This window comes from Camponotus floridanus, unplaced genomic scaffold, assembly GCF_003227725.1.
Source record: "Camponotus floridanus strain SB8 unplaced genomic scaffold, Cflo_v7.5 scaffold39, whole genome shotgun sequence".
Lineage (NCBI taxonomy): Eukaryota > Metazoa > Arthropoda > Insecta > Hymenoptera > Formicidae > Camponotus > Camponotus floridanus.
Window position 1 is genome coordinate 1099293 of NW_020229536.1, and position 14699 is coordinate 1113991.

Sequence of the window (14699 nt, forward strand, 5' to 3'; positions counted from 1 at the left end):
ACGGCGCTATTATGTTACAGATACGGCATAGATAATAAACAGGTAATGTATGTAGTATTATATAGATATTGCCTTGATATACATAATGCAGGAGTATGTTATTCATCGATAGAAGTCAATATGTATATATTTACTTAGCTTTGCATTTCTTTGTATTCCTTGTTTTATATTTAAAACTTTCCTTTGTAAGGACATTTTTTCTGAAAAACGTTCGCGAGAGAAAATTAAAATTGAAAATATTCTTCCCTAAATATATATAAGATAAAAATATTCTGTATTTTATATCATATCTTTTTCATAAAGAAGTTTTTTTTTCAAGAACTTATTGTATAAAATAAATAAAAGAGACTTGTCTATATCGTATCACTTGAGATATTTTATGTTATATTTTCTATTGGACATTAATTCCTGTACAAGTGCGGCGATCTAATATTGTTTTTAATTTTACTTATAACGTTTGTGAATGATATTTTCTATTTATTGTTCTAATATTATGAGCAGTAAACGATATAACTTCCGTTTATTTTGATATTGTATTTGCTAGAGGCAATGTTTCTTTATGATAAAGAAGAAAAAATGTTAATTTACATTTCTTTACTACATTTTGAGATAATTTTCTTATTTCAGAAATTTCATGAACACATTTGTTATATGTGTTTCGATTCGATTAATTTTGATTGAAAAAAAAATTTATAAATTTAAAGATCTCCAAACGTTTTCTCTCTCGACTTCGAATATAATATATTCGATTAATCTACAATTTCGAAAAAAATTTATCAAGATGCAAGCATATTTAATTTTTTTAACTCACGAAAAAAGATTTTATATATATTTAGAAATTATTCTGTATGAATTAAATAATTATATAATCGTTATTTATAACCTATTCCTCGAGATTTCAAGTAATAATCTATACGAATTTTTTTATACCAACTTATTACATAAAGCAAAGAATAAAAAATAAAACAATAATTATTTCAAAACTAGGATTTGAACTTTACAAACAACATTTAAGTACATTATATATTTTTTCTTTTATTCTTATAATTATTATATTTCAGCATTTGCAGATACAAAGATCCTTCGGCGCAAAACATAATGAATAATGATACTTATAAAACTGAAGCTGAATGTGAAAAAAGAGAATAATAATAAAAGGAACTGCCGAGAAAAGTATAAGTGTATTAAACTGTAAAAGTATACGTAGTATTAAACTGTTACTCAAATAAAAGAATAAAATTCGAAAGAAAAATAAAGCTCAAGTGTGAAGTATGAATAAGCTATAAACGCAAGAATGCTAGATTATCCCAAAAAATAGTGTTAAAGATAAAACAGAGAATTTATTATTAAGACTCATCAATTTTCTGTATTATATAAAGTTTGCGAGAAAATCACGGAAAAAATCGAAATATTATACGACAGATATAAAGAGTCTCTAATGTAGAAATTGTAATTTAGAAAGATCATGTATCTCAAAACAATGAAAATAGAATATAATGTTAAAAAGGCCGCTGAGCAAATAGCACTAGTCATTACTATTTCAGTATTTTGGCACATTTCATATAAATCACAGATTCGAAATTAAAAGGAGATGATTTACAAGCAGCTATATAATTTAAGTACACTTATAGGTAACAAAAAAGTATTAAGTTATACAAAAGAGTATATAAAGCCTTAAGGGCTTTAAGCGATTTGGTCTGAGACAGATACGTCATCATCAATTAACCATAATTTAATTTAAACAGTTTTGTCTGTAAATTATTTCTTTCTATTTGTATCCAAAGGATTGTCTTTATCTTAAATTCTAACATCGCAATTTTAATTTTTAATTAAGTTAAATACTTCGTCATATTGAGCAAAACAATATTCAATCTGTCTCTGACGCATTTCACGGAACGAATATAAATACAAGTATTAAATTATAAGATCTTTTAAGGGCTCTAAATCGTACTAAAAATATTAAAATCATATCGATCGTTTACTTATTCTTACACAATATCTAATAAATGCTAAAGAATGTATACAAATGAAAATATCTGTTCTCAAAATCGATCTAATTCCAATTTCGAGAACAGCGCCAATTGATGATTATGAGTCTTAAAAAAAACAAATGCGTACAAATGCGTACAAATTTACAATTATAAATTTGAACGTATTATATTAGATAGTGTTATGATATACATCTTTCTAATTTTATAACAATCTTCGTCATAAAACTAGGTAATAACTGCGTCATATTAGCATATGTTTATTTGCGGAGTATCAAAACATGGATAACGAGTATTATGTCGTTCTTGCAGTTAAGGAGATTCGAGTATCCCCTCGTCTGTATTTCGTTGTATCACAATGTTTAATTGAAGATCAACATGTCCCTGGTGTCGGCCGAGGCTGACGCTTGGCTTGATGCTGAACTCTTTGATCCTATTTCACCATAAGTCCCAGAAGATGCATTGCTAGACGCTTGTGCATTGGCGTTCGCAGATCCCGATCCACTCGTAAAGGCTGACGATTTGCTGTTCGCTGATGCCGATCCACCGTTGGTATGCGCGTTGGACACAGCGTCGGAGGTGGCTTTGGACGAGCCACCACCGGATGCGATAGCATTAGAAGACGCCTGAGCGTTGGCGTTTGAGCCTGCGGGATGGAATAGCGAATCATTTAATTACGATCAATCCGGATGCCACAGCCTCCGTCATGGACAACGCTGACATCTCAGCCTCCGGACTTAGGCCTGTGGAAAAGTGAACACGAGAAGCTCTATTACGAATGATTGACATGAAGACACAAACACAGATGGTTAAAAAAGCTTCTGGTGCTACATCGGAGTGTCGAAGTGAATCTTTTCACATCCAATTGTCGTTGTATCACAATGTTTAAGGTCATGCATAATCGACGAATGTTGTCAAAGTTGCTGGAAATACACGCGATGACGTGATATCTGTGATGATCCGACAACGTGCAACTTGAAGGATGATTTTGTGATGACGTTGAACGACTGGTTTCCGAGAGCTCATCATTAATCGATAATAATACAGCTTAAGATAATTTTTCATCTCTTGTATAATACGCGGGATAAATTATGCATTGGAAATTTTAAAAGGAGGCGCATTGTTTGATCGATGGTTATTTGAATGATGAATATTTACATATAATAAGGTGTTATGTGACTGACAATGTCAACAAGGTGTTACATAACATAATAACTATTTAAAAAAGTCGTGTCTAATTCTAATAAAATAATGACCATTTAGCTGGCAATTTCGAAAATTACACGCTTGTATCTTTAACTATCAAAGGTTTAATTTGATACGTAAAGTTTGAAAATGATCTTGTCATGGCGGATTGTGCAACACGGAATACAGATTTATATGTAAAATGTGTACCTCCTCCGGCTGATCCGCCAAATCCACCTTGGCCACCGAATCCTCCATGTCCAGAACCTGATCCCTTAACGCCACTTCCGTATCCACTAAGGACATTATTTGAACTTCCAGCATTGGCATTAGCGTTAGCATTAGCGTTAGAAGAACCTCCACCATATCCACCGAGGTTCGATCCAGAAGAGCCGTCTTGTCCATATCCACCGCTGCCTTGGGTGCCATATCCTCCGTGACCTCCAGATCCTCCGAGAACAATTCCATTACTTCCACCAGAGGTTCCTGCATTAGCATTGGCATTAGCATTGGCCCCAGAAGAACCACTGCCATATCCTCCAAGATTTAATCCAGAAGAGCCGCCTTGTCCATATCCACTGCCTTGGTTATCATATCCTCCGTGACCTCCAGATCCTCCGAGAACAATTCCGTTACTTCCGCCAGCGGTTCCTGCATTAGCGTTAGCATTAGCATTAGCATTGGCCCCAGAAGAACCACTGCCGTATCCTCCAAGATTTAATCCAGAAGTGCCTCCCTGTCCATATCCACCGCTGCCTTGGTTATCATAGCCTGCGTGACCTCCAGATCCTCCGAGAACAATTCCATGACCGCCGGATCCTCCGAGGACAGTTCCGCTACTTCCGCTACTTCCGCTACTTCCGCTAGCGGCATTAGCATTGGCATTCGCACCAGAAGAACCACTACCGTATCCCCCAAGATTCAATCCAGAAGAGCCGCCTTGTCCGTATCCACTGCTGCCTTGGTTATCATATCCTCCGTGACCTCCAGATCCTCCGAGAACAATTCCGTTACTTCCACCAGTGGCGCCAGCATTAGCATTGGCATTGGCATTAGCACCAGAAGAACCACTGCCGTATCCTCCAAGATTTCCTAATCCAGAAGTGCCTCCCTGTCCATATCCACCGCTGCCTTGGTTATCATAGCCTCCGTGACCTCCAGATCCTCCGAGAACAATTCCATGACCGCCGGATCCTCCGAGGACAGTTCCGCTACTTCCGCTAGTGGCTCCCGCATTGGAATTGGATAAACCTCCAGCTTGTCCTCCACCATAGCTCGGACTACCTGATCCTTGACCCCCGTAACCACCAAGAATAGTTGATCCGGAAGATCCACCGCCATATCCGCCTATTGGACTGCCTTTGATCGGTCCACTGAGTTCTCCTCCTCCAATACCGGCATTGGCATTAGCGCCAGCATTAGCTCCTGCTGAACCGAGCCCCGAAGATCCTCCAGAAAATTGTCCGGGATACGTTGTAGGAATGCCTTTGGGTTTCTCGCCCAAAACAATACCGCCTCCTGTTCCTCCCGTGTTACCATGGGACGCGCCGCCATTGAGGAATGGATTATTCGCACCTACCGGTTGATGTCCGGTAGTGCCGGCTCCAGCATTTGCATTGGCCTGAGCGTTAGCAGTGGCTCCGGATTGTCCACTGCTCAAAAATGGATTGTTTCCGCCAATTGGAGTTGATGGAACTTCTGGGTAATTGCTACCTTGTTGATATCCTCCTAGGGTACCGCCGCTTCCGCCTGTACCTGCTTGAGTATTGGCGTTAGCGTTAGCGTTAGCATGAGCATTAGCGTTGGCATTGGCATTTCCCGCGCCGCCTGATAAGAAGGGATTACCACTGTGGCCACCATAAGAGCCTTGTTGTGCTGGATATGTTCCATGGGTACCACCATTTCCGTAACCATTAGCTAAAATAAAAAAAAAATAATGATTTCAATTTTTTTTCTACATTATAATTATATATAATTAATATCATTATATATAATTATATATAATATTTTATGCATACAGATGTTCAGTATAATAATCGCCCTACCCGTCATGTACAAGTAGGACGGATTAAATCGAGAAGAAAAGTTGCATATCATTTTTCGATCTTCAGTAATTAATGAGAAATTAATTAAAAAGTCAACTAATTCGCGCGAGGGCGGTGCAGCACGAGGATTCAGCATTATTTACAATTTATGTAGTTATTGTTATTTATAGAATGCTCTTTTCAATGCTTGTGCACCTAATAAAAATGTAATAGCTATCTCTTTCTGTTGCAGCTTTTGTAATTAATTTCTTATAAAAACGAAAATCGCAAAATCGAATCTTCTACTCAGTTAAACCCACACACCTACAGTTTAACCCACCGTACATGACGATATATGCACACATACACACATAATATATTAATTCTATATAAAAATATATTAAAACATATATATATGAAAATTAAATTAGCACGAAAGTCACGAAATTTATGCTCTCAGTCTCAGTCACGTACAATGTCAGATTCCTCGTAAGCATCTTTTTTATTCAGAGATGCGAGTCACAATTAAAAAAAAAAGTACTGAAAATTCATTATTAAACAGATCCTTATTTGTCGTCGTCGCAAACAATGTGTTGTTCAAAATTTTTACTTATAAAGGAAGGTTTTCACAATCTTCGATTAGATACATAAAATGCAAAAAAATATCTTTAGATATACATATCCTTGAGTGCGAATTTTTGAGTGCAAAACTTATGCAATGAAAAGAAAAACAGAACGATGAAACATGTTAATCACATAAAAAGCTGTGCAGAGGAATAGAGCATTCGGAAATTCTGTTCCATTGCGATCCAAAGTCTCAATTGTCATCCAGCATCGTTTGCACATGTATAAGGTATATATGCAAAAAGATCAACAAATAAATATATGTGCAGAAGAATCAACGTCGAGTCAATTACATGTAATTATGAGCCTCTTCAGGAAGAATTATATAAAGACAGTGCAGAAAATTTGCGGTGCTGCCACCGATTAGTGCATAATTCCAACGAGTCGATGATCACGTGATAACTTTCGATTATGAAGTGTCACCTTGGCTAGTCGCTGGTTCCTCGATGACGATAATCTGGACGGGCTGTTGCTTCGGTTTACCCCTGTAACCGTGCGGCCGACGATGGTGATAATGATGAGGATTTGGATTATGATACTGCGGATACTGCACTGGTGGTGAGTAAGTCTCGGTAATAACAACCGGAATAACGGTTTCTTTACCAATTCCTTGAGGAATTGGTCGGTAGGACGGCTGTTGAGGCGTTGGATGAACTGGTTGAGAGATCGGTAACGTATTTACCGGAATGACTTCTATTTGGTCTATTCCTCCGCCAGGATATTTGCCCGGGACTACGTTTATGCCACCGCTGCCCGCGGCGTTCGCAGCCGCATTTGCGTAAGCATTGGTGTTAGCGTTGCCGTTGACCTTAGGTCCAGAAGGTATTGGATAATAAGAGCTGCCCGGTAAAGCTCCGCCACTGCCACCGTTGGCGATAGCGTTGGCATTCGCATTAGCGTTAGCGTTAGCGTTAGACTGAGAGCCACCGTGACTTCCGTAATACGGTTGATTGGCTTGAATGGGAGCCTGATTGACGCTGGGACGGTAATAACCGCCACCATCACCATAACTCCCCGGGGTTCTTGAAGAACCTCCATAATTACCTACATTAAAAGCGTATCACTTATTAATGTAATAACGACAAAACAATAATGATAAAGATAAAAATTTAAATATCTGGAAAGAAAACATGATAAAGAAATATTTTAAAAAATAAAATAATTATTATGTAATAGTTATTATGACGATATGTGGAACCTACCTGAATTAGCGTTAGCGTTAGCAGACGCCTGCGCGTTGGAACTGCCGTATCCTCCGTATCCTTGAGCTTGAGCATCCGCTTTCGCTGAAGCCGAACCACCATCCGCATTCGCCGATGCCGAGGCTGACGACGAGGAATATCCACCTCCGACTCCGACCGGTCCGATATTGAAACCTCCTCCTAATGATTGAGAGTTAGCCTGACTATTTGCCTGACCCCCTTTAGGTTTGAAAATTCCCAATGGGTCCAACAAACCACCGACATTGCCGCCAATCAAATCGCGTAGTACACCTTCGCATGAACAAACAAAAAATTATAAGATTTTCGAATATAAAAACTATAAGAACGATAGAAATTGTTTCAAGTTGTTCTCTATAATTCCTTTTATTTATAAACTCTTCGATAAATGTATTATTTAATAAAAGAGATTCCAAATATTTACATTTAGAAGAAAGAAAACGAAGAAACCGACGATTAATTCGACTTTTAAAAGTTTGCAAAAACTATTTTGATATGATACAATGGTCTCCAACCAATGTTAAATTATCATTGTACCTTCGAACGAACAAACAAAATATTATAAGATTTTCCAGCATAAAGAACGACAATGCGATATAGAAATTATCTCAAGTTGCTCCATAATTCCTTTTATTTATAAATTTTTTGATAAATGTGTTAAATAAAAGAGCTTAGAAATATTTAACGAAAATAATTTTACGGAAAAAACCGACGGTTAACTCGACTTACAAAAGTCCGTACGAGCAAAAATTATTTTGATGCAACACGATAAGTTCTAAGTTCCAGACCAATATTAAGTTAATTATTATTGCACAAATATTTGAAAAGAGAAAAGCCTGGCAATAATCGAACGCTTAAATTCGTTTTGTTTGAAACTGAAGGGAAAAGGATTTCTTTTTAATTAAAAACTCACCAGGTCTTGCGGAGGAATTCTTAATCAATAGCAGCACCACCACGGGCACCAAACACTTGAGCAATCTCATGATTCTCACTTTCGATCAATAAATCGATTATTTGTCTAGCACGCACAATATTTCTTTTTGTTTTGACCGTTTCGCCGATATCTCGATGGTCGAAGAGTCAAGAACGACTGAAGCTCTCTCACCAAAACAACATCTTATATACGATACACGCGTGGATTTTACGTCGGACAATAATTGATCCTCTTTTTCTCCCATCGCGCTCGCCGTCTCTACGTTTCCGTTCAGGATATTTTAAAATTATTATTTTGTGAAATTAATGCCAATCCCGAAAAGCATCGTATTTTGGAAGCAGTATATTTTGACGTTAAAATTGTAATAAAATATTGACATTAAATAATTATGATACCAACGATTTTCAAAACGAGAAAATCTGATCGTATGACAAGAGTTTTGCCGCTTGAATCGCGCACGGAATCATCCATCAAGGTCCGCTTATATTTCGACGAAGCGTTTACACATTTTCGAATCTCGGGATATTCCTTGCCATTCTATTGGAAAATTGTTTGGTATAAGTAACCATTTTATATCATTATTCATACGGGATTTCTCTACGTAATTTATGGGAACTTTTTGTTGGAAACAACCCAACAAAAAGTAATATATTTTTATAAATTATTTCAATTAGAAAGAAGCTGTAAACGAAAAAAATTCTTCAAGAAATATAAAAGAGGAAAAAAAAGATGTAGAAGTATAGATGTAATAATTAAGAGTTATCAGTATTTCTTTGTTCTTAAGTAAATGTAAACAAATTAAATAACGATTATTTTATTTTTCAGTTTTTTCTAAATTATCTAAAATAGTTTTCATTTAAAAAAATATTTGCAAATAACACATTTCTTATGTTATTAAAATATAACAATTATTATAATATTATTAACAGCTTTTATGATTACGATTATTAGCATTTTCATTGTTGTATGGACATACATATTCTATTATGAATTTATCACAAAATAAAGATTCTATATATCTAGACTTAACCGGATTCGTGTATATTTTACGTAAAAAATAGCTCTTATTTCATAGAAATTTGCATTAACCAGGAAAATATTATTGATATTCTCAGTTCTTGCATAAGCACAATAAATTTAATACAAGAAAAATATTGATTTCCAAATAGCTGTAGCAATACCATTTGCAATTTAAACAGTCAACAGAACAAATCCCATATATATGTATATGAATTTCACTGAATTCTGTCTCCTTTTTATATCGGTTGTAATTAATTATAGACAGATGATTGAACATCTTATTACAATTTTATTTTATATTTGAAATCATGTGGAAAAAATATCTAAGTTTTGTATGTATTATCTTAAGTAAAACTTGATAACTGAAATATAAAAATATAATAGAAATGATAACTATATCTTAATTATATAAGAAAAGTTAATGAAAACCATTCTAATATAATATGTTCTCACTCGATGCCACAATTTGTTCAATATATTTGTATACAGTAAATATTTTTAGTTTAGAAGTGTTTCAAATATAGTATGCTTTATTTTTTAAATTAAATAGTTCTTGCCATCAAATTAAGTTTATTTAATTTTCTTACCAAATATTTGTTAAGATTGCAACACATGAATTACTTGAATTACATGAATTATTTGACTCATAAATAATACGAACATGTAATCACAAAACACCACGAGAAACATTTTTTTTCTTTTCCATAAAATTAGCATAAATGACCACAGCCAATCGACGATACACACGATATTCACATAAGCATCATTCTTCTACACGCGTGCATTGTCAAAATTATTATACTTGGTAAAGAGTGTCTTTTTTAATATAATATTACTCCTTAAATGCGCGTAAAAAATTATGCTTAATAAATTTTATAAGATTAATTATACGAGAAACATAAGCATATAAAAAATCAATCAGTATTCATGGGGAAAACCCCAATGAACACATAAAAGTAACGAACGAACGAGAGAAGTTAAACCAGCAGTTCTCGAAATATTCTTTCTTTTTTACTGTAAGTCTTGATGAATGGCGATGAGAATTTATATTAGGTCAAGGAAAGATTCAAGGTACAAAAAATATCGCTAAGAAGAATAATTTCTATTGGAGCTTTTCTCAGAATTATTACGTCATTAACTTCTACATAATTAAAATGTTTGATTAAAATTTATCTAAATTAAATTAGAATTTAAAAGAGCTAAAATATATTAGAACTCTTTGTTATTATGATTGCATTTTGATTATTCTTTTCTCTAACATACAGCTAGTATTAGATTACCGTTAAACTAACACTAACTTAGCATTAGACTGCTATAATTTTTCATAATGACTTATTCTAAGAAAATATGAAAGTTATATGGAAGACATTTTATAGATGATTACAACATTTTTATTACAATATCTTTTATATTCAGTCAACAGTTTTGTTATGATGAATTAATGAAATTTCAGTCATTAATCAAGCGTTAACTAACTAACACTAACAATTTAACTGAAAACGAAGCTATTTTCTATCCTTAAGCAAAACCTGTTCATCGTTCCGGTTCTTCAAGGTCAGGTTCAATGACTGGTCTCTATCTAACTATCGATGAAAATTAACACACACCATACACATACACACACATACACACACACAGAAAGAGAGAGAGAGAGAACTATTTGTAGAAATCTGGTAACGTTCAAAAATCATAAAATTACTCAAAATAATTATTACATCCTGTTACAATTGTAGTATATTTCGTATTTAATCATAGATTCTTTGCATATGCATATATTTATAAGATATACTTATTATGTAAAATAATAATTATTTATAATATATTTATTATCTATAATAAAAATTTTGATAAATTTAATTTAGAAAACATAAAACAGGACAGAAACGAGTTATAATATTTTTATTAAAAAAGCTTTTTTTAACGTACTAAATTAGTCACCAATTATTATACAAATTTTATAATAATTAATTTCAGATTTCTTTTAGATACGTAAATTCCCTGATCGAAAATTCCGAGTAATTATTTAGAAGTAACTAAACGCTCGAAAAACCGAGTTTGATTTCGCGTTCCAAGTATATGTACGCGAATGTCCGGAAAATAAACGATTATCTTCAACGATAATACAGTCGACCTTGTCATTAAACCTAAACATACATAGATATTCGTATATCGACGATGTCCGATCTCTGTTTCGCGTAGTTCGTTATTTCCGCTTGTGCGTCATCATAAAAACGGATAATGAGCGCAAACGAACTACTTAACTCTTGATCAAGTTTATCACACATTAGCTAACGATTTTCTAATCATTAATTCAAGTTGTGCGATTGTTTTGTCGATTGGTTCATGAAGGATTCCTTGCGCATCAATCGGGAAATCCTCATGACGTAGCCAAAGCAAGTTAATCTCGTAAAGCGAATCATTTTTTTATTTTAAAACTTTCTTTTTGACCTTTATTGATATTATTATCTAAGAAAACATGTCTATATCAAGCATCAAATATTATATTCACATATCATATTGATGAAAAATTTATTAGAATTTATACTAGAAATATGAATTTTTTGAAGAATTAATTTCTATAATAATACAATTTTTTCAATTCCAGATTTATCAAATACAAATTTTTGTAAAAGATAAATATTGATAAAAATCCAAATCTTATCTACAAGTTTTTATATTTTACCTATCGTAATTTATCTACAGACACAATTTTATAAAAAATTAACTTATTTAATAATATTTAAAAATGTTTTATATAAATTACGATAATAATTTTAATAGAAATTCAGTGATAATTTTCGAAATCGTAGAAATTAGATAACAGAGTCGAGAAACTTTTAGCAAATTTATTTTCAAGCTTCACTTTTCTCAAACAATACCTTGATGTTAAGATACGTGACACAAAGGGAATAATTTATCCGCGAATGAGAGAATCAAGATCGAATCGAGTTTGACGAATCAAGATAGAATGTCGATATTACGGAATAGGATTGTATGATGAATGCAAATGCAAAACCCACGGGAAACCTTCACGAGCGATACTAATGACTCACCTTCCGCAGTATTTAATCAGACAAAATTTGGTCCCGGCCAGGAAAACCCAACTGTTGGACTTACATGCTTTAACTGTGGTATCAGCAATGTAGTCTTTACTATACTTATGACGGACAATGACGTAATTCGTGTATGTACACACTGTGGGCAGCGAAGGATTATTAATCATCTATTATTTAAAACTGCATTGTTACTGGAGTTTTTCTCGTATTCACGTAGCACTTTACATTACATTTATTAAATTTACATTAATGCATTATAATTTTGCATTATATTTTTTAGTCAGATATATTATAATTAAAAATTAAAAATTTATATTTACATTATTTTTAATACCATTATAAATTATAATATTTACTAAAGTATACTAAAGTTTTTTATTATTTAGTATAAATTTAATTATTTACATATAACTTAATTTTTATTATTGAATTAAATATTGAATTTATTATTAAATTTACCAATTGATTAAGTTAATTATAATTAATTGTCTTTTTTCTCTGACATGTTTGAAAATGATCTAATAATTCATGTTAAATGCAAGTATAAAAGATAAACATATATTTAATCGTTATAATTTTTTGTTTAAATTCTCTGTAATTATTACAAACAAATGCATATTCAAGACTCAATTCTAACAATAATTAATATTATATTAGCTATAATATAATTCTATTTTGCTAATTAATGATATCACTGCCATACAACACATATCCTGTCATTCAACGTACTTTATTATATTAATTTTAAGTATACTAAAATTTCCAGTGATTCGTTTAAATTGTAAGAATTATTTTGCGTTTACTTTGCATTATAACACATATACAACACGGTTGACTGGTACATGAAATCATTGATGTAGCACACGATGTCGAGGTCGAAGCCAATCTTCATTTTTTGATATTATTGTTTGTTACTTCCTTCTTCTTATTTTTACGTTTTCCATGATATTGCGTCATGAAAGTACGAAGCTTGTTTAATGTTTATTTGATGATTTGATCATCCGCTATCTCTACGGCTTTACGATATTATCAGACATGCATTCCGCATATTTTATAATCGTCTGATGCATTCGACATTGATTAATAAAATATTACATTGATTAAGAAAAAAATATTGAAATCTAATTTTAATTTTCTGGTATGCCTTGGTAATAATAATTCGCGTGTTAAATAAAAAATGATACAAACGATTATACGAATAAAATAAATCCAGATGATTCTTTCGAATGTTTTATTTTATAGATAGAATACACAACAATACACATAGACGTATCATTGAAATTCGGTCTCGATTAAAAACATTAGATGAATTATTTAAATAAGTAATAACATTCTCTTTAATAAACGAATTCGAGACTATTGACTTTTATATTGATTCTTTATTGCACAATTAATCAAGATAAAATTATATAATATAATCATCGATTCGAAAGTCATAGAAAAATACGCAAAATTCTTTCGTCGCTGAAACTTATCGCATGTCTACTAATACTGGCATTAATTCTTTCGCGAATAAATCATATAAAAAATCATACCTCTCTTAAAACTACTAGAATTTTAACATTCATGACATAAATTCTATGTTTTATTGACGGAAAAATGGTAAAATCACATCCACATCCCACATCAAGATGATGTCAGATATGATAATATTCTTCCAATATTATTATTGTATTAAATATAATACTATTATTGTCATCTCTTTTCTCCATTTGAAAATATATTTTCTTCTACGTAAAGCGATCCTATCATTCGAAAATTGTCGCCTAATATACACCGAATATACAGATAATTGCTACGTTAGCGTAATCGCAACTCTTGATTAATACATTGCGAAAAATTGACTTTTACAGCCTTTGCAGCTTGTCGATGCATTTATACAGCACGATGTCGATAACAGCCGATAAGAACTAATCGCTCATATACTAAGAAGTAATTAGACACACTCCAATTGGCGTCATACGTCAATTATTTAAACTGAGAACAGCATTTATATTTTTATGCATATCGTAACGAATAATATTCCAGAATATCCTAATATATATTCTAATAGCATTACATTCTCTTTTACGTCAATGCCCATAATATTTCATTGTCGATGACGTAAAAATTAAAAAGTATCGAGACAATATAAAATAAATATTTTTAAATATAAATATAAATTTTTAAATATAAATTCTTCCTATCAATTAAAGAAAAAGGGAACTTGTTTTTATAAAATAATATATATAATTTATATACAATGAGTGATATATATATATTAACAGTTCAATTAATATTTTTTAAAGTGTCTCTCACAGTAGACTCTTCCGAAATAAGAAATATTTCTAAGACGGATATATAGTATTTTATATCTGTGAAGAATCTCTTAAAACATATTTAGAAAGATATGTTTAACGCACGATTCACACGCGCTTATTACGAAGAATTTCCACGAGATAATATCTGTATTTCCCAATTGAATCCGCGTGTTATGTGCGCCATTATAAAAGAACAAATTATTATTTGCATGATTAAATAGAAAAATAACAAGCGCCGCTGCATCGAGATAGCTTGATTGTCAATATTTGACTAACAAGAAAATCACTAATATTCCAACATTTAAAGTAAATAAAAATTTAAATGTGAAATTGTGTGTTTAGTTTCCA

The 14699-nt window shown here is 32.4% G+C and overlaps 1 protein-coding gene across 3 annotated transcripts; it reads right to left on the minus strand.

Moving 5' to 3' along the window:
* Window positions 1–1315: 1315 nt before the first annotated feature.
* Window positions 1316–8156, minus strand: LOC105254876 (glycine-rich cell wall structural protein 1.8). 3 transcript variants are annotated; one of them, XM_025411277.1, is made up of 5 exons: window positions 7955–8156; window positions 7024–7314; window positions 6245–6865; window positions 3384–5090; window positions 1316–2634 (listed from the first exon to the last, which is right to left on the minus strand). In XM_025411277.1, the coding sequence occupies exons 1-5, from the start codon at window positions 8022–8024 to the stop codon at window positions 2351–2353; spliced, it is 2973 nt and encodes a 990-aa protein (XP_025267062.1). In that variant the 5' UTR covers window positions 8025–8156; the 3' UTR covers window positions 1316–2350. The 3 variants fall into 3 exon arrangements, with proteins under 3 accessions (XP_025267062.1, XP_025267064.1, XP_025267063.1); XM_025411278.1 differs by having other exon boundaries at window positions 2545–2731; XM_025411279.1 differs by lacking the exon at window positions 6245–6865.
* Window positions 8157–14699: the final 6543 nt, after the last annotated feature.

Coding starts and splice junctions, on each gene's coding strand:
- LOC105254876 (XM_025411277.1), bottom strand. CDS start 8,024: ATGAGATTGCTCAAGTGTTTGGTGCCCGTGGTGGTGCTGCTATTGATT. Junction 6,866..7,023: donor TAACGCTAACGCTAATTCAG/GTAGGTTCCACA, acceptor CTTTTAATGTAG/GTAATTATGGAGGTTCTTCA. Junction 5,091..6,244: donor GGAACCAGCGACTAGCCAAG/GTGACACTTCAT, acceptor TTTTTATTTTAG/CTAATGGTTACGGAAATGGT.